The 19,214-nt window shown below is 44.0% G+C and overlaps 1 protein-coding gene across 2 annotated transcripts in view; it reads left to right on the top strand.

Annotated features, from left to right (window-relative positions):
- The window catches only part of LOC140209887 (voltage-dependent L-type calcium channel subunit alpha-1S-like), a 419,288-nt gene that overhangs the window by 241,307 nt on the left and 158,767 nt on the right, over positions 1-19,214 (top strand). For both annotated transcript variants that reach the window (XM_072278518.1, XM_072278519.1), the window contains exons 23-26: positions 5,245-5,297; positions 9,061-9,201; positions 13,114-13,315; positions 17,502-17,660. In XM_072278518.1, the coding sequence (XP_072134619.1) occupies positions 5,245-5,297; positions 9,061-9,201; positions 13,114-13,315; positions 17,502-17,660 (555 nt within the window). The remainder of the gene's footprint in view (positions 1-5,244; positions 5,298-9,060; positions 9,202-13,113; positions 13,316-17,501; positions 17,661-19,214) is intronic.

Genomic DNA, 19,214 nt, shown 5'->3' with positions numbered 1-19,214 from the left:
TGTCTCCTTTTTTAAAGAAAGTGGCCTCCCTTCCTCCATCATCAACTCTGCTCTCAAACGCATCTCCCCCATTTCACGTACATCTGCTCTCACTCCATCCTCCCGTCACCCCACTAGGAATTGGGTTCCCCTGGTCCTCACCTATCACCCCACCAGCCTCCAGGTCCAACATATTATTCTCCGTAACTTCCGCCACCTCCAGCGGGATCCCACCACTAAGCACATCTTTCCCTCCCCCGCTCTCTCTGCTTTCTGCAGGGATCGCTCCCTATGGGAGTCCCTTGTCCATTCATCCCCCCCATCCCTCCCCACTGATCTCCCTCCTGGCACTTATCCTTGTAAGCGGAACAAGTGCTACACATGCCCTTACACTTCCCCCCTTACCACCATTCAGGGCCCCAGACAGTCCTTCCAGGTGAGGCGACACTTCACCTGTGAGTCAGCTGGGGTGATATACTGCATCCAGTGCTCCCGATGTGGCCTTTTATATATTGGCGAGACCCGATGCAGGCTGGGAGATCGTTTTGCTGAACACCTACTCTCTGTCCGCCAGAGAAAGCAGGATCTCCCAGTGGCCACACATTTTAATTCCACATCCCATTCCGATATGTCTATCCACGGCCTCCTCTACTGTAAAGATGAAGCCACACTCAGGTTGGAGGAACAACACCTTATATTCCGTCTGGGTAGCCTCTAACCTGATGGCATGAACGTCAACTTCTCAAACTTCTGCTAATGCCCCACCTCCCCTTCATACCCCATCCGTTATTTATTTATATACACACATTCTTTCTCTCTCTCTCCTTTTTCTCCCTCTGACTATACCCCTTGCCCATCCTCTGGGTTTCCCCCCCTCCCCCTTTTCCTTCTCCCTGGGCCTCCTGTCCCATGATCCTCTCATATCCCTTTTGCCAATCACCCGTCCAGCTCTTGGCTCCATCCCTCCCCCTCCTGTCTTCTATCATTTTGGATCTCCCCCTCCCCCTCCCACTTCCAAATCTCTTACTAACTCTTCCTTCAGTTGGTCTTGACGAAGTGTCTCGGCCCAAAACATCAACTGTACCTCTTCCTAGAGATGCTGCCTGGCCTGCTGCGTTCACCAGCAACTTTGATGTGTGTTGCTTGAATTTCCAGCTTCTGCAGAATTCCTCGTGTTTATGATTATGAATGGCTGCGATGCTTCACTACCAGATGAGCTCAACACCTTTTATGCTCACTTTGAAGGGGAGAATAAAACTCCAGTTATGAGGATCCCTGCAGCATCCAGTGATGCTGAGATCTCAGTGTCAGAGGCCGATGTCAAGCTGTCTGTCAGGAGGGTGAACCTCGCAAAGTGGCAGGTACTGGTAAATACCTGGGAAGGCTCTGAAAACTTGTGCCAACCAACTGGTGAGGGTATTCAAAGACATTTTCAATCTCTCATTGCTATGGTCAGAAGTTTCTACCTGCTTCAAAATGGCAATAGTTACACCAGTGCCCAAGAGAGCAGTGTAAGCTGCTTTAATGACTATATTCCAGTAGCACTCACATCTGCTGTGATGAGTGCTTTGAGAGGCTGGTCATGGGTAGAATCAACTCCTGTCTCAGTAAGGTCCTTGACCCTCTGCAATTTGCCCACTGCTCTACTCTCTTTACACATACAACTGCGTGGCTAGGCATAGCTCAAATGCCATCTACAGATTTGCTGATTCTACAACCATTGTTGGCAGCATCTGAGATGGTGACGAGAGGACACATAGGAGTAAGATATACCAGTTGAGTGGTGTCATAGCAGCAACCTTGCACTAAACGTTAGTAAGACCAACGAGATTATTGTGGACTTCAGAAAGGATAGAATGAGGGATCAGAAGTGAAGAAAATGAGCAGTTTCAAGTTTTTGAGTGTCAATGTCTCCAAGGACCTAACCTGGTTGCAACATATTGATGCAGCTATAAAGAAGGCAAGACACTGGCTATATTTCATAACGAGTTTGAGGAGATTGGTTTGTCACCCAAATCATTCAAAATCTTCTACAGATGTACTGTGGAGAGCATTCTGACTGGCTGCATCACCGTCTGGTATGGTGGTGGGGGGAGGCTACTACACAGGATTGAAGTAAGTTGCAGTAAAGTTAGTTAGCTCCATCATGGGTATCAGCCCACGTAGTATCCAAGGCAACTTCAAGGAACGGTGTCTTAGGAAGGTATCGTCCATCATTAAGGATCCCCACTACCCAGGACACGCCCTGTTCACACTGTTACTGTTAAGAAGGAGGTACAGGGTCCTGAAGGCACACACTCAGCTTCTTCTCTTCTGCCATCCAATTTCTAAATAGACATTGAACCCACGAACACCACCTCACCACTTCTTTTTATTTCTGTTTTTGCACTACTTATTTTAACTTAACTCTTTAATATACATACATACTTACTGTAATTCCATTGTTTCTATATTTATCATGTATTACATTGTACTGCTACCGCATAGTTAACACAACATATCACGACGTATTCTCGTGATATTAAATCTGATTCTGAAATATACTCTGACTCTCATCCTTCCACATTATTCTGGATGCTTGCAACTCAAAAATATTACACATCGCCAGCACTGTGTTAAAACAAACAAGATGCTGGAGGAACTCAGCAGGTCAGGCAATATCTATGGAGGGAATTAAACAGTTGACGTTTCTGGCTGAGACCCTTCATGGAAAGGAAGGGGGCAAACGCCAGAATAAGGTGGTGAGGAAAGAGAAAGAGTACAAGCTGGCAGGTGATAGGTTAGACCAGGTGAGGGGGAAGATGGGAGGGTGAGTAGGTGGTTGAAGTGTGAAGCTGGGAGGTAATAGGTGAGACCAGGTGAGGGGGAAAGTGGGAGGGTGGGGGGGGGGTAGTATGAAATGTGAAGCTGGCAGGTGATACGTGAGACTGGGTGAGGGATGAAATGAGAAGTTGGGAGGTGATAAGGTAAAGGGCTGAAGAAGAAGGAATCTGATAGGAAAAGAGAGGTGACCACGGGAGAAAAGGAAGGAGGAGGGACACTGGAGGAAGGTGATGGGCTGGTGAAGAGAAGAACCTAGTATCCCTAACCGATACATCTTTGGAATGTGGGAGGAAGCCAGAGCATCCTAAGGAAATTGATGTGGTCACAGGGAGAATGTAGAAACTCCTTACAGTCAGCAGCAGAGCGGGAATTGAAACCCAGTCACAGGGGCTGTGAAGCATTATGCTAGCTGCCATGCTACTGTGTCCATTTGATGCCTTGTAATAAAAAAAATTAGACATAGCCAGCACAGTGAAAGCAGAACTGCATACAATATTGTAGGTCTCTGATTAGCTGCTCTTGAAGCATGCCAGATCTCATGAGACATTAAAGGACTTTCATCCTTTTAGAATGAGGGGTCTCGGCCTGAAACGTTGACTGCTTATTCTTCTCCATAGATGCTGCCTGACCTGCTGAGATCCTCCGGCATTCTGGGTGTGTTACTCTGAATTTCCAGCATCTGCAGACTCTCTTGTGTTTCAGTCAATTTTCCTGTGTTCGTTGTGTCTGGAGAATCCTGCATTAGGATCATCAAATTCACAGCCAAGTGGAGAATTGATGTTGAGCAGCACACACACACAATTTTGGAGGAACTCAGCAGGTCAGGCAACATCAAAGGAGGGAAATGGACAGTTGACATATTGGAACGAGACCCTTCGTCAGGTATCTAGGGAGTACTGAAGAAGAGTCTCAGCTCAAAATATAGACTGTTTACACTGATTGCTCACTTTATTAGGCACACCTGTACACCCACACGTGAATGCAAATGGGTAATCAGCCAATCATATGACAACAATTTAATGCATAAAAGCATGCAGGCATGGTCAAGAGGTTCAGTTGTTGTTCAGACCAAACGTCAGTTTGGGGGAAGAAATGTGATCTATGTGACTTTGACCGTGGAATGAATGTTGGTGCCAGAAGGGGTGGTTTGAGTATCTCAGAAACTGCTGATCTCCTGGAATTTTCATGTACAACATTCTTTAGAGTTTACAGAGAATGGTACGAGAAAACAAACAACATCCAGTGAGCAGCAGTTCTGTGGGCAAAAGACCGTGTTAATGAGAGAGGTTAGAGGAGAATGGCAGTCTGGTTTGAGCTGACATGAACGTGGTAGTAACTCAAATAACAGTATGGTACAATAGTGATGCACAGAAGAGCATCTCTGAATGCACAACATGTTGAAGTAGATAGGTTACAGTAGCCCAAGAACACGAACTTACATTCAGCGGCCACTTTATTAGGGATAGGAGTTTCCTCCAGCATTCTGTGTATGTTGCTCTAGATTTCTAGCGCCTGCCCAATATCTTGTCTCCTAAGTGATGTTGCTAGGAACTGTTGAAGAATTATTACTGTTGTTTTGTAGAATTAGTTCAGATTTGAGGTGAGTGAAGTTATCCACGATGGTTCAGGAGCCTGATGGTTATTGGGTAATAGCAGTTCCTGAACCTGGTGATGTGGGACTTCACGCTGCTGTACCTCCTGCCTGATGGTAGTAGCAAGAAGAGAGAATGATCTAGTTTGTGGGGGTTCTTGATAATGACTGCATCTTGTAGCATCGCTCCAGGTAAACGTACTCAAGGTGAGGGATTTGCCTCTGCTGGACTGGCCTGTATCCTCCAGAGAGTGGTGAATCTCTGGAATTCATTGCCACAGACTTCTGTGGAAGCCAAGTCTCTGGGTATATTTAAAGCAGAGGTTGATAGGTTCTTGATTAATAAGGACGTCACAGGGAGAGTGCAGGAGAATAAGGCTGAGAGGGAAAGTAAATCAGCCATGATTGGTGAGCAGACTCAATGGGCTGAATGGCCTGATTCTGCTCCTATGTCTTATGGTCCCTTATTCTTTTAAAGTCAATGTAGGAGGGAATGATTAGATTGATCTTGGAGTAGGCACAACATCGTGGGTAACTTTTGACGTCTCTCTCAATTCACCACTACTTCTCCTTAAGCCCAACACCCCCGTATTCTGGGGCATGGGCCTCTGTCCTGGGCCAATTTTTACCACACAACTTCATACGTCTTCTTGGCAAAGAACCTTCCTCTCCCAGGAATGAGGTCTTCGGAGCTTCTGTTGGTGTTTCTGTACATTTGGATTTTCAAAGGGATGGGGTTGCTTGCCCTATGCCTAAACCTCCTCCTTTGGCAGCAGGGATTGTGACCGTGCATGGCAGAGTTCTCCCAATTCACTGATGAGTTTTAACATCTGTCCTCTTCTTACCTGCAGGGAAAATTTTATTCCTGTACTGATCCCTCCAAGATGACAGCGGAGGAGTGCAAGTAAGTCTGAGCCTGTACTGACCATGACCCGTCCTTTCTGGTGCCGTGAGTATCCTATGAGTGTGAAGTTTGGGCGTCCAGGCCTGGGAATAGGGAAAGCGAGCAAACTTAGAACTAAACCTGTCATTGTATAATGCTTTAGCACAGGGGTCCCCAACCTTTTTTGACAATATTCTTGCGGACTGGTGGGGGTGGGGGGGTGGTGTTCAAGTGAGGTTAAACTCACCTCAACATGTCTTTTACAGTTAGGGTTGCCAACTTTCTCACTCCCAAATAAGGGACAAAAGTAGCAGTCAAATACGGGACAGTGTTTACCACGAGAAAGACTACCATGACCATGAAGCCTTGCGCGGGCACCTGTGTGTACATGCGCGTACATGCTGATTTTTTTTCCACAATCCGGTTTGACTTAATCTTCCCGACTACGCTGTCTGTACATTATTTCTGCTTTATATAGGCTGTGTATTTATCATATCATTCCTGTTTTTACTATATGTTAGTGTTACTTTAGGTTTTATGTGTTATTTGGAATGATTTGATAGGTTATTTTTTGGGTCTGGGAATGCTCAAAAATTTTCCCATATCAATTAGTGGTAATTGCTTCTTCACTTCACACCATTTCGGCACGAAAGGTTTCATAGGAACGCTCTACACTAACGGGGAAAATACAGGACAAGGGCGGTCCCATATGGGAGAAACCAATTTAGCCCAATATACGGGATGTCCCAGCAAATACAGGACAGTTGGCAACCCTATGTTCAAGTTCAACAGTACGTGACAGGGAATGAGGAAAGGTGCAGCTGACTCATATTGCTTCCTCGCAGCCCCGGTAGCACATACTTTGCGGCCCGGTACCAGTCCGCAGCCCAGTGGTTGGGGACCGCTGCTTTAGCGCATGGTATGGGGCCAGTTCTTTGTGGAATCAGCTCTTGATCTTCACCTCTCAATTTGATAAAGATTTCCCTCCCCTTTCCCTCTTCTTCTATTTCCCATCTGGCCTGTTACCTCTTCTCATCTGCCTACTGTCTACCCCTGGTGCCTCTCCTTGTTCCCTTTCTCCCACAGTCCACTCTCCTCTTCTATCAGATTCCTTCCTCTCCAACCTTATACCTTTCCCAGCCACCTGGCTTCACTGATCACCTTTTAGCTAGTCCTTCCCCTCCCCCATCTCTTTATTCTGGCATCTTCCCCCTTCCTTTCAGTCCTGAAGAAGGATCTTGGCCCGAAACATCAATTGTTCATTCATTTCTATCGATACAGCCCGACTTGCTGAGTTCCTCCAGAATTTTGTGTGAGTTACTCTGCATTTCCAGTATCTGCAGAATCTTTAGTGTTCTTGATCCTCACCATTGTAAATCTCAGACAATTTTCTGGTGACAGTTGTTTCTGAAAGTACTACAACTTCTCAGCCCATCACCCTTGCTGGCTCATAGGCTGCCAACAGTAGCTCGCTAGAGTCCTCTGTCCTGGGCCAGTCCTTCAAGTTGTCCCCAGGTCTAGCTCATATTTGAAGATCCTTCCTCTCCCAGGGATGAGGCCTTTGGAGCTTCTGTTGGTGTTTCAGTAGCTCTGGGTTTTTATAGGATGGGGTTGCTCACCCCACTCCCAACCCTCCCCCTTTTGCAGCCTGGCTTGAGACTGTGGTGAACATATTCCTGAAACTGCCTACTAAATATTCAGAGTGACACATACAAAATACTGGAGGAACTCAGCAGGCCAGGCAGCATCCGTGGAAAAGCCCTGAAGGTCTCGGCCCAAAACGCCAACTGTTTACTCTTTTCCATAGATGCTGTGTAGCCTGCTGAGCTCTGCCAGTATTGTGTCTGAGTTGCTTTGGATCTCTAGCTTCTGCACTCACTGATTGTTTTTACTCTGGAGCTTCCCTCCATGTAAACCCTGAGCACCTCTCTTGAACCTCCTCTTAATCTTCCTGTCACCAAGACAAACACACCAATTTCTCCAATCTCTCTGCATGGTCCATGTCCCTTATGCAATGTTATCAAATCTCCTTTCCAAGGTAGCAGTATTGTCAACAGGTGTGCTGCTTGGGGTTAGACGTATCAGAGAGAACATGACTAATGTCCTGTAAAGGAGCAACCTAATTTTATTTTGAAATATGGAACTTCACATGTAAATCCTGAATCCTGTGATTCATCCTTCAAGTTCAAGTTTATTGTCATCTGACCGTTCGACTACATGAAACAATGTTCCTCTAGACCATGGTGCACCCACAAAACATATATCAGACAATGCACCAAAAATAAAATATTACCACAAATAACATTAAAATATAATTCAATGTATGTCTAGTGTGCAGCACAGGTTAGCAGTAAAGAATACTATCAACAGCTCACTGTGCTGGTGATAAGAACTGGGTGCTGGTGGGGTATTTATTAGTCTCTCAGCCTGAGGGAAGAAGCTGTTACCCAGTCGGGCAGTCCTAGTCCTGATGCTGCTGTGTGTACAAACATTCTGAAGTTTATATTCCTGTGTCCCCTTCAGTATTTCAATATTGCCTTTCCTGTCTCATCCTTCAAATATAATGTAAAACTGCCCCAATCTTTCTCTCTCGCTCTCTCTCACGCCTCCCCCCCCGCTCCATCTCCTGCTCGCTCTCTCTCCCCTGCTCTGGCTCTCCACTCCCTCTTTTCCTTGCCCCCTCTCTCCCTCGCCTCCTCTCTCCTCGTCCCCTCTGCACTGCCCCCTCTCCACCCACTCTCCTGCCCCGCGCCCTTTCCCCCCACTCTTTCCCCTGTGCTCTCGCTCTCTCTCTCTCATTTTGCATTACATAAAAAATGCTATAAATTACAGGCAATGTACGTGTGTATATACTTACACGCACACGCGCACGCGTGCACACACACACACACACACAGACTTGAATACATATATAAGGTTCAATATCTTGTACATTCAGAGATACTCCTTTGCATACCACTGTTGTAATTAATGGTTATCTGGGTTACTGTTGTCTTCCTGTCAGCGTGAACTAGTCTTGCCATTTTCCTCTGATCTTTCATTAACATGGCATTTCCATCCATAGAACAGCTGCTTGCTGGATTTTTTTATTTTGCACCATTCTCTATAAACTCTAGGATTCTTGTGCATGAAAATCCCAAGGGATTGGCATTTTCTGAAAAACTCAAAGCACCCCGTCTGGCATCAACAATCATTCCATGATCAAGGTCACTTAGATCACATTTCTTCCGCATTCTAATGTTTGGTTTGAACAATTGAACCTCTTGACCATGTCTGCATGCTTTTATGCATTGAGTTGCTGTCACATGATTGGCTGATGAGATAGTTGTATTAATGAACAGGTGTACAGGTTTTGGATTATGAAGACACGCAGTCCTCTTTTATTATCATTTAGTAATGCATGCATTAAGAAATGATACAGTGGCCATTGAGTAGTTCAAAAAGAGAGCAAAGAATAGTGAGGTAGTGTTCATGGACTCACTGTCCATTCAGAAATCTGATGGCAGAGGGGAAGAGCTGTTCCTGACTCACTGAGTGTGTGTCTTCAGGCTCTTGTACCTCCTTCCTGATGGTAGCAATGAGAAGAGGGCATGTCCTGGATGGTGAGGACCCTTCATGATAGATGCCGCCTTCTTGAGGCATCGCCTGTTGAAGATATCCTTGATTGTGGGGTCATCTGTGCATCTCTTTTCCCTTTCAAACCTCACTGGGGCCCCCACGCTTTCACAACCGCCCCCCACCTCTGTTTCTCCTTCCTCTCTTACCACACCCCCTCCGTTTTCAGGGGACATTTCATTGTCTACGGTGATTCAGGCCAGATTACAGTCCAGGAACGGATGTGGGTGAACAGCGACTTCAACTTTGACAATGTCCTCTCTGCCATGTTGGCTCTCTTCACAGTCTCCACCTTCGAGGGGTGGCCACAGTAAGTAGCAATGTGTGTCTCACAGTGAATACCATCTGTCCCCAGAAAAGGCTCCCAGTAAAATCAGGAGACAACGGTGTGTTCAAGAGTATGAGTGTGGCCGTATGCACGGTGTGAGTGTGACAGTATGTACGGTGTGTGTAACCGTACACACACTGTGACTGTATGTGCTGCATGTGTGACTGTATGTACAGTGTCCACTGATTTATCCCAAGTGTAATCATGAGACACTTTACAGTGACCTTTTAACCTGCTAACCGGTTCATCTTTGGATTGTAGGAGGAAACTGGAACACCCAGCGGAATCCCACACATTCCACGGGGAGGATGTACAGAGGACACTGGGACTGAACTCTGAACTCCAATGCCCCAAGATGTAATAGTGTCGTGCTAACAGCTACAACGTTGAAGAGATTCTTAGATAGGCATATGGATGATAGTAAGATAAAGATAAGGAAGACTGGGGCATCACGGTTGGTGTGACGCTACTACAGCTTGGACTGTTGTAATTTGGAGTTCATTCCCAACGTCCTCCCCATGGAATGTGTGGGTTTTCTCCAGATGCTCTGGTTTCCTCCCACTGTCCAAAGATGTACTGACAGGTAGGTTAATTTCAATCCCAGTGTCCTCTTTACATTCTCCCCATGGAATGTGTGGGTTTTCTCCAGGTGTTCCTGTTTTCTCCCACTGTCCAAAGACATATTGGTTGGTTGGTTGGTTAATTTGTCATTGTACATTGTCCACTGATTAGGTTCAGGTTAAATCGAGGTTGTTGGGGGTTGTAGGGTGGTACAACATGAAGGGCAGGGAAGGCCAACTCTCTCAGCTGAGATCCTGCAGCACTAACTATTCCTGAAAGTGCGTTCTACATACAGTACATGTATACAGCTGAACAAAGCATGGTATATATAGTCAGAGCACTATTGAGATAAAACAAATCAGTTTAGTTTTTTTTGTTCCTGTACATACAGTGAAATGTGTCATTTGTGTCAAATTGAATCAGAAAAGATTGTGCTTGGGGCAGCCTGGAAATGGAGGGCAACGTGGAAGGGAAGGGTGAGATTGATCTTGGAGAGGGTTAAGGATCGCCACAACATCGCGAGCTGAAGGGCGTGTACTGTGCTGTAATATTTCTTGTAGTCTCGTTGAGAGGGCGCTGTACTCCAGCGAGGACTGTAAAGAAGCTGCATTGGATACAGGGTGTGGGGTCAGAGCTGAAGGCCCTCACTGGTATCAAAGGCTCATCTACAGTCAGCATTGAGAGAGCAGTCTCCATGACTACCAGGGGTGGGGTGGGAGGGAGAGAGAGCCCACAAGAAAGTGGCAGAGACAAACCGAGGCCCATTTTCTCTCAGTGAGGCCCAATGATTACTAAAGGCATTTGGTTATGGAATGGGTTACCGAGGGGAAGGTCAGACTGAGGTGAGGGTGGGGGGAGAGGACTCAAGCGTCAATCATTTCAAAAGCCTGGTGGGAGGGGAGATCCCACTGAGGGCAAGAGAGCCACAGAGGAAGGTAACTCCAGGAATAGAAGGGAAATGTTGCAGTGAAAGTTCAAGTTTATTGTCATTTAACCAAACAGATGTACGCAGCTAAACGGAACATTGTTCCTCTGGGGCTGATGTGTGAAACGCAGTACATACAGTCACACTGTACATACACACACAGAACAGTCACACTGTACATACAGTTGCACACACTACAGTCTTGCACACAATAGTCACACACTACATACAGTCACACATGCAGCACGTACAGTCACACTGTATACATAGTCACACACTGTACATACGGTCACTCACACCACATAGACAGTCACACTGTGTATGGTCACACATACCGTACATACCATGCATACGGTCACTCTCACTGTGCATACGGTCACACTCACACCGTGCATAGGTCACTCTCACCGTGCATACGGTCACACACATCATGCATACAGTCACTCACACTGCATACTGTCACACTCACACCATGCATAAGGTCACTCACACCGTGCATACAGTCTCTCACACCGTACATACGGTCACACTCGCACTGTATGTACAGTCACACTCACCAATGTAGGTCACTTACACCATGCGTACGCTCACACTGTACGTACGGACACACTCACACCATACATACGGTCACTCACACCATACGTATGATCACTCTCACCGTGCATATGGTCTCTCACCGTACATACGGTCACACACTCCGTGTATATGGTTTCTCACTGTAGATATGGTCACACTCAGCATGCATACGGTCACACACACAGTGCATACGGTCACTCACCGTACATACGGTCACACAGAGTAGATTAGGTACACACACACCATACGTGCATATAGTCCTTAAGCCAGTACATGCTTTCTGGCTTTTGCATCTTCTGCCTAATAAGAGAGGAGGGAAGAGAGAACGTCTGGGGTTTGTGAAGGGAGAACGTTCGGGGTGGGTGAGGGGAGAACGTTTGGGGTGGGTGAATGGAGAACGTTCGGGGTGGGTGAGGGGAGAACGTTCGGGGTGGGTGAGGGGAGAACGTTTGGGGTGGGTGAATGGAGAACGTTCGGGGTGGGTGAGGGGAGAACGTTCGGGGTGGGTGAGCGGAGAACGTTCGGGGTGGGTGAATGGAGAACGTTCGGGGTGGGTGAGGGGAGAACGTTCGGGATGACTGATGGCTTGGATTCCGCTGGCTCCTTAGCTGAGACAGTGCAGAGGACAATATGATGTAGGGGCAGTGTTAGGCCATTCAGCCCATCGAGATTGTTCCACCACTGCATCATGACTGACTTATTATCCCTCTCAACCCCATTGTCCTGTCTTTTCTGCTTGTAAGCTTTGACACCCTTACTAATCAGGAACTTATTAACCTCTGCTTTAAATATCCCCAATGACTTGGCCTCCACAGTCCTCAGGATACAGAGATAAGGGCCACAGTTTAGGATACTGGGTACATTCACCCTATACAAAATACCTTCTGAAACCCCTCTCACTTATTACCCCAGAACTCAGTGAATTCCTCTGCATCATGGTTAAGTCCTGTTGGTGAGAGTGGCAGAGTGCACCTTCCGCCCCCCACCTCGCACTTTTGGGAGCCTACCCAAGCCTTCCCTCCTAACAGTAGATTAGATTAGATATTGAATGTTAATATTGAGAGGCCTAGGTAGAGTGGACATGGAGGGGATGTTTCCTATAGTGGGGTGTCTAGGACCTGAGGGCACAACTTCAGAATAGAGAGACGTCCGTTTAGAAGAGAGATAAGGAGGAATTTCTTTAGCCAGAGGGTAGTGGATCTGTGGAACTCACTGCCGCTGATAGCTGTGGAAGCCAAGTCATTGAGTATATTTGAATCACAGATTGATTGGTTCTTGATTAGTCAGGGTGTCAAAGGTTACAGGGAGTAGGAGGAGAAAGGGATTGAGGGAATAATAAACCAGCCATGATAGAATGATGGAGAAGTTGCGATGGGATGAATGGCCTTATTCTGCTCCTATGTATATCTGGTGGCCAAATGGTATTATGATTCAAATATTGAGAAATGCAAACGGTAGAAAAGTCTTCAGTTCATGCTGGATGAGTTAGACACTGACACGCTGACTTCAAATGACAAAGTAACTTTTCTCAAATGAAACAGGAAGGATGTGGAAGCTTTAGAGGGAGAGCAGAGGAAATTTACCAGGATGCTGCCTGGAATAGAGAGCATGTCTCATGAGGATAGGTTAAGCAAGCTGGGACTTTTCTTCGTGGAGTGAAGGAGGATGAGAGGTAATTCTGCTCAATGTCTTACGGTTTTCGGTCAGCTCTGTCCCGCTCTCTGACATTAAAGTGATCTAGGACTGTGTAAGTGTATGGAGAAACATTTGAAGATTGGAGGGGCACAGGCAAAAAGCTGAGTGGGAGTTAACCCTGATCTCTTCTCGTTCAGGTTACTGTATAAGGCAATTGACTCCCACACCGAAGACATGGGCCCTATCTACAACTACCGTGTGGGTATCTCAATCTTCTTCATTGTCTACATCATTCTGATCGCTTTCTTCATGATGAACATCTTTGTTGGGTTCGTGATAGTTACCTTCCAGGAACAGGGGGAGACAGAGTACAAGAATTGTGAGCTGGACAAAAACCAGGTAATTCTTCACAACTGGAAAGGTCCCTGACCCAAGCCAAACCAACATAGAATCAGAGTCACTGGCATTTCTCATGAAATGTGTTATTTTGTGACAGAAGTACATTGGAATACATAATAATAAAACTTTAAATTACAGTAAGTATATATTTTTAAAAAAAAATAAATTGGATAAATAGTGCAAAAAGAGAGGGAAAAATAGTGAGGTTGTGTTCATGGGTTCATTGTCCTTTCAGAAATTTGATAGTGGAGGGGAAGAAGCTGTTCCTAAATCATTAAGTATGTACCTTCAGACTCCTGTACCACCTTTTTCTACAATCTTCCAGTCCTCCGGGACCATGTCAGAATCAAGTGATTCTTGAAAGATCATGACCAATGCATCCGTTACCTCTTCAGCAACCTCTCACAGGACTCTGGACCGAGCGACTTATCCATCTTAAGACCTTTGAGTTTGCCTAACACTTTGCCTTTGTAATAGCAATGGCACTCACTCCTGCTCCCTGACACTCACGGACTTCTGGCACACTGCTAGTGTCTTCCACAGTGAAGACTGACGCAAAGGACCCATTAAGTTTAATTGCCATTTCTTTGTCCCCCATCACAACCTCACCAGCATCATTTTCCAGTGGTCCAATATCAATTTTCACCTCTCTTTTACTCTTTATATAACTGCAAGAACTTTTGGTATCCTGCTTTATATTATTGGCTAGTCTGCCCTCATATTTCATCTTTTCCCTGCTTATAGCTTTTTTAGTTGCCTTTTGTTGGATTTTAAAACCTTCCCAATCATCCAACTTCCCACTCCTTCTGCTACCTTGTATGCCCTTTCCTTGGCTTTTATGCAGTCTTTAATTTCCTTTGTCAGCCACAGTTGCCTACCCCTACCATTTGAGAACTTCTTCCTCCATGGGACGTATCAGTCCTGTGCCTTGTGAACTATTCCCAGAAACTTCAGCCAACTCTGTTCTGCCGTCATCCCTGCCAATATCCTTCTCCAATCCACATGGGCAAGCTCCTCTCTCATTCCTCTGTAAGTCCCTTAATTCCATTGTGATACAGATACATGTGACTTATGCTTCTCCCTCTCAAATTGCAGTATGAATTCAATCATGTTATGATCACTGCCTCTTAAGATTTCCTTTATGTTAAGCTCCCTAATAAGATCTGGGTTATTATACAACACTCAATCTGAAAACCCATCTCATAGGCATTCAACAATTTCCCTCTCTTGTGATCCGGCACCAACCTGATTTTCCCAATCTCCTTGCATATTGAAGTCCCCCATTACAATAATGTCATTACCCTTATTACGTGCCTTTTCCAGCTCCCTTTGCAATCTCAACCCCACATGTTGGCTACTATTTGGATTATTATGATTTCCATAATGGTTTTTTTACCTTTGAAATTTCTTAACTGCACCCACATAATTCAACATTCTCTTACCCAATGTCACCTCTTTCTAAAGATGTAATTCCATCTCTTACCAGTAGAGCACACAGGCATGGTCAAGAGGTTCAGTTGTTCTGAATAAACATCAGAATGGGGAATTTTGATGTTGACTGTGGAATAATTGTTGGTGCCAGATGGGATGGTTTGACTATCTCAGAAACGGTATTATCTCCTAGGATCTCGAAAAGCCAGAAGGCCCTGTGCTGTACAGTATCTTTAAAAGTATTTTCATGCTCAAAACTCTCTAGAGTTTACAGGGGAAAACAAAATACATCCATCCAGTGAGCGGCAGTTCTGTGGGCAATAACACCTTGTTAATGAGAGAGGTCGGAGGAGAATGGCCAGACTGGCTCAAGCTGACAGGAAGGCGACAGTAACTTAAATACCCATGCATTACAACAGCGGTATGCTGAAGAGCATCTATGAACACACAAGTTGTCGAACCTTTTTCTTTTCAAATCATTTTATTGTATATATAGGAAAAATAACATGAGTACATCGAAGTAACAACACTTACAATGCCTCAAAAAAAACCATCATCTTAAAGATTGAAAACAAAATTTTGTGATAACAAAAAAAACCTACAGAGCAGAAAAGTGAGAAAAAAAAAGAGAACCCATTAGGTGTACAACCCCGGAGCCATGCATCATACAAAAAGCTTCTAAAAATAAACATCAAACCGCCAGCAAGAAAAGAAAATATACTAAAAGAATTTACAATTAGATCATGGAAAAATTATATCAATTAACTCAAATGATAATAATGAGCAAATGAGCCTCATCTTTTCTCAAAATCAAATAAAGGTTCAAAGGTTCGACTTCTAATTTTCTCCAAACTAAGACATAGCATCACTTGAGAGAACCATTGTGACAAAGTGGGAGCTGATGTATCCTTCCACTTCAACAAAATGGCCCTCCTAGCTATCAATGTAACAAATGCAATAACATGTTAGTCAGACACAGAAATACCATGAATATTTTGAGGAACTATTCCAAAAAGCACAGTTAATTTATTAGGTTGTAAATTAATTTTAAGTGCTTTAGAAATTGTTGAGAAAACCGACTTCCAGAACTGTTCCAATATAGAACAAGACCAAAACATATGTGTCAGTGTAGCTATCTCAGTTTTACATCTATCACAATCAACATTAGGAAAGATTTTAGAAAGTCTCTCCTTTGTCAAATGATAACGAAGTACAATTTTAAATTGAATCAGTGAATGCTAGCACAAATTGAAGAAGAGTTAACCAACTTCAATATCCGCATCCAATCCTCTGTAATAAAAGTCAAATTAAGTTCCTTTTCCCAATCCTGTTTAATCTTAGACAAAGGACGCTTATCCCATTGTAATAGTAAATTATAAATTCTTCCAATAGAACCCTTAATCAAAGGATTCATACTCATAATAGTATCTAACAGGTCAGCCTCCAATATGTAAGGGAAATTACTTAAATATTTTTGTAAAAAATGTCTAACTTGAAGGTATTGCAGAAAGTGTGAGTATGAAAGAGAATATTTATCAATTAATTGTTCAAAGGACATCAATCTATCTTCTTTAAATAAATCCAAAAAAGAATTAATACCTTTATGTTTCCAAAGTAGAAAAATTAGATCACTCAAAGAAAGCTTAAAAAAGTAATTTCGGTAAATTAAACTACAAAGTTTAAATTTGTTTAAGATTAAAAAAATTGCGCAACTGGAGCCAAATTTGTAAAGAATACTTAATCACAGGATATAGGTTTAAATTAACAACTTTACCTAATTGCATAGGTAAAGGAGCCCCCAATAACGAGGTTAAATAAAACTGTTTTACAACTTTTAGTTCCAGGTCTACCCAAATTGGCCGATCACTCTTATCAACCCAGTATAGCCAAAAAGACATATATTGCAGATTAACAGCCCAATAATACATTCTAAAATTAGGCAAAGCAAGACCTCCATGCTTGTTCAATTTTTGTAAATGACATTTACTAATTCTTGGTTATTCCAAATAAAAGATAAAATAATAGAATCAATCCGATCAAAAAACTTCCTAGTCAAAAAAAACAGGAATATTCTGAAATAAGTATAAAAATTTCAGTAGAATTATCATTTTAACTATATGAATACAACCAACAAGTGAAAATGTGAGTAGACTCCATCTACTAAATAAATACTTCATAGAGTCTACTAAGGGAACAAAATTAGCTTTATAAAGATCCTTATTTTTTTAGTAATTATAATACCTAAATATCTAAAAGAGTCTGAAACTTTAAAAGGAGTATTATCATATATAGAAACAGAATCATTTAAAGGAAACAATTCACTTTTACTAAAATTAATTTTATATCCTGAAAAACCTCCAAATTCATTAAATAATTTTAGCAGGGCAGGAATGGATTCGTCAGGGTTAGATATATAAACCAATAAATCATCAGCATAAAGAGAGACCTTATTCTCATTCACATTGAGGATCTCATTCACAAATACCCCATGGATGTTTTTAGCCTCATGAAGAGCAATAGCAAGGGGTTCTAATATTAAATTAAACAACAAAGGACTTAATGGGCAGCCTTGCCTTGTCCCCCGAACTTGTCGAACCTTGAAACAGATGGGTTACAGCAGCAGAAGGCCACACTGGGTTTCACTCCTGCATCTAATAAAGTGAAGACTGAGAGTGTACTTAATGTTAATTTCTACCTGCTCGTCTGTCCCCTGACACCTACTTTGTCATTAATCAGACTGCTCTCTTCTCCACAGCGCCAGTGTGTTCAATATGCCCTAAAGGCCCGGCCCCTGATGAGATACATTCCCAAGAACCCTTACCAGTACAGGGTATGGTACGTGGTGACCTCCTCCTATTTTGAGTACCTCATGTTTGCCCTCATCCTCCTCAACACCATTTGTCTCGGGATGCAGGTGAGTAAGGTGGAACCCACAGGTCGGAGGGACACAATTGTGTGTTTGTGTGTGTAGTGTCTGGGACAGGTTCCTTAATATTGTCATAGTTGGGTAGGAGAGAGGTTGATGGGTGTAGAGGCAATAAGCTCTCATTACCTATTAATTGCACCCAATGGTGTACATCTCAAATACCTTCTGTCAACCAAGTCCAGCTCCTGGCCTTCACGTGTGGCTAAGGTACTAAGGACAGCTGAACCATTTCTACTGACAGGAGAAAGGACAAAGGCAGGTTACTGGCACCTTAAAACCAATTGCTTCATGCAGAGTGCAGCTTGTCAGCCATGGTTGGGAGCTCATCTAGGAGAAAGAAAATTTTGATCTGGAACTTCCGCTGCCTTGCAGCTAAACCCACTCGTGGAGACGGCTTCGGGAGTAAAATCTGGATCTGGTATCCCTAAGGCAGTCCTTATGTTCAGGTCAACACTGACTGGGAGCTCCTGCAACGCTGCTGGTGCCAAACTATCAGTCTCTGCTGTTCCTTTGGATTCGTCAGCTGAGTGGAGAGGGGAAGCTTGCTCTCCATATCGTACTGCCCTGGCTGTGACAACTAGGATGCAACATCCATGGTTGACCCTGACCAACGGAGGTCCTCGCCTTTTATAGAGTTCTCATTAGAGATGAACTGAGGTTCCAATATTTCTTCATGTCTCACCACCTTTCCTGCAGTTTTGTGTCTTTGGTGATGCAGATGAATGTATGTCCTAATATATGGCGCACTCTTTATTTAGACCATGAATAGTAGATTAGATTAGATAAGATATTAAATATTGTTGGAGCAGCCATTGTTAGTGGTTATTTGAGACTTCAGCTCTTCAAGGTTTCAGCATGGAGAGGCTTGATGAGTGAAGAAAGGCAAAAAAAACTGAAAATAGCTTTTCCCCCCAGTTTATTTAATGTTCCCTTCGTGATATTTGCAGAGTTAGAACAGTAGAAATACCAGGCAGGAGAGTGAAATGCTCCCCTTGCGGGATGTGGGAAGGCGGGAGACCTCCAATGTCCCTGATTCAAAGATTCAAAAAGCTTTACTGTCATTCTAACCGTACATCAGCTCTGCAGGGCAGAATGAGACAGCGTTTCCCAGGAGTAGTGCAATCATAACATAACAAACGCAACACTAAATAATAAACATAACAATAAATAGTAAAACACAACAGCTACATGTCAGTTAAAATCAAGTTATAATTGTCCAGTGCAAGTTAAAAGTGTCCAAAGCAGAGTCAGGTAGAGCAACTATTTAGCAGTCTGACTGCCTGTGGGAGGAAGCTGTTTAGTAGCCTTGTGGTTTTAGTTTTGATGCTCCTATAATGTTTGCCTGATGGCAGAAGAACATCTGCAGAAGACTGCAGCTGCGAGGAGCACCCAGCTGCAACTTCTAACACTCCGTTTTAAGGAGTTGGAGCTGGAACTGGATGAACTCCAGATCATTTGGGAGGCTGACAGGATGATAGATTGGATATGTAGAGAGGTAGTTATACTCAAAGTGCAGGCCACAGGAAACCAGGTGACAGTGAG

Source organism: Mobula birostris, chromosome 14 (genome assembly GCF_030028105.1).
Source record: "Mobula birostris isolate sMobBir1 chromosome 14, sMobBir1.hap1, whole genome shotgun sequence".
NCBI lineage: Eukaryota > Metazoa > Chordata > Chondrichthyes > Myliobatiformes > Myliobatidae > Mobula > Mobula birostris.
This window is presented reverse-complemented; position numbering and strand designations above follow the sequence as displayed.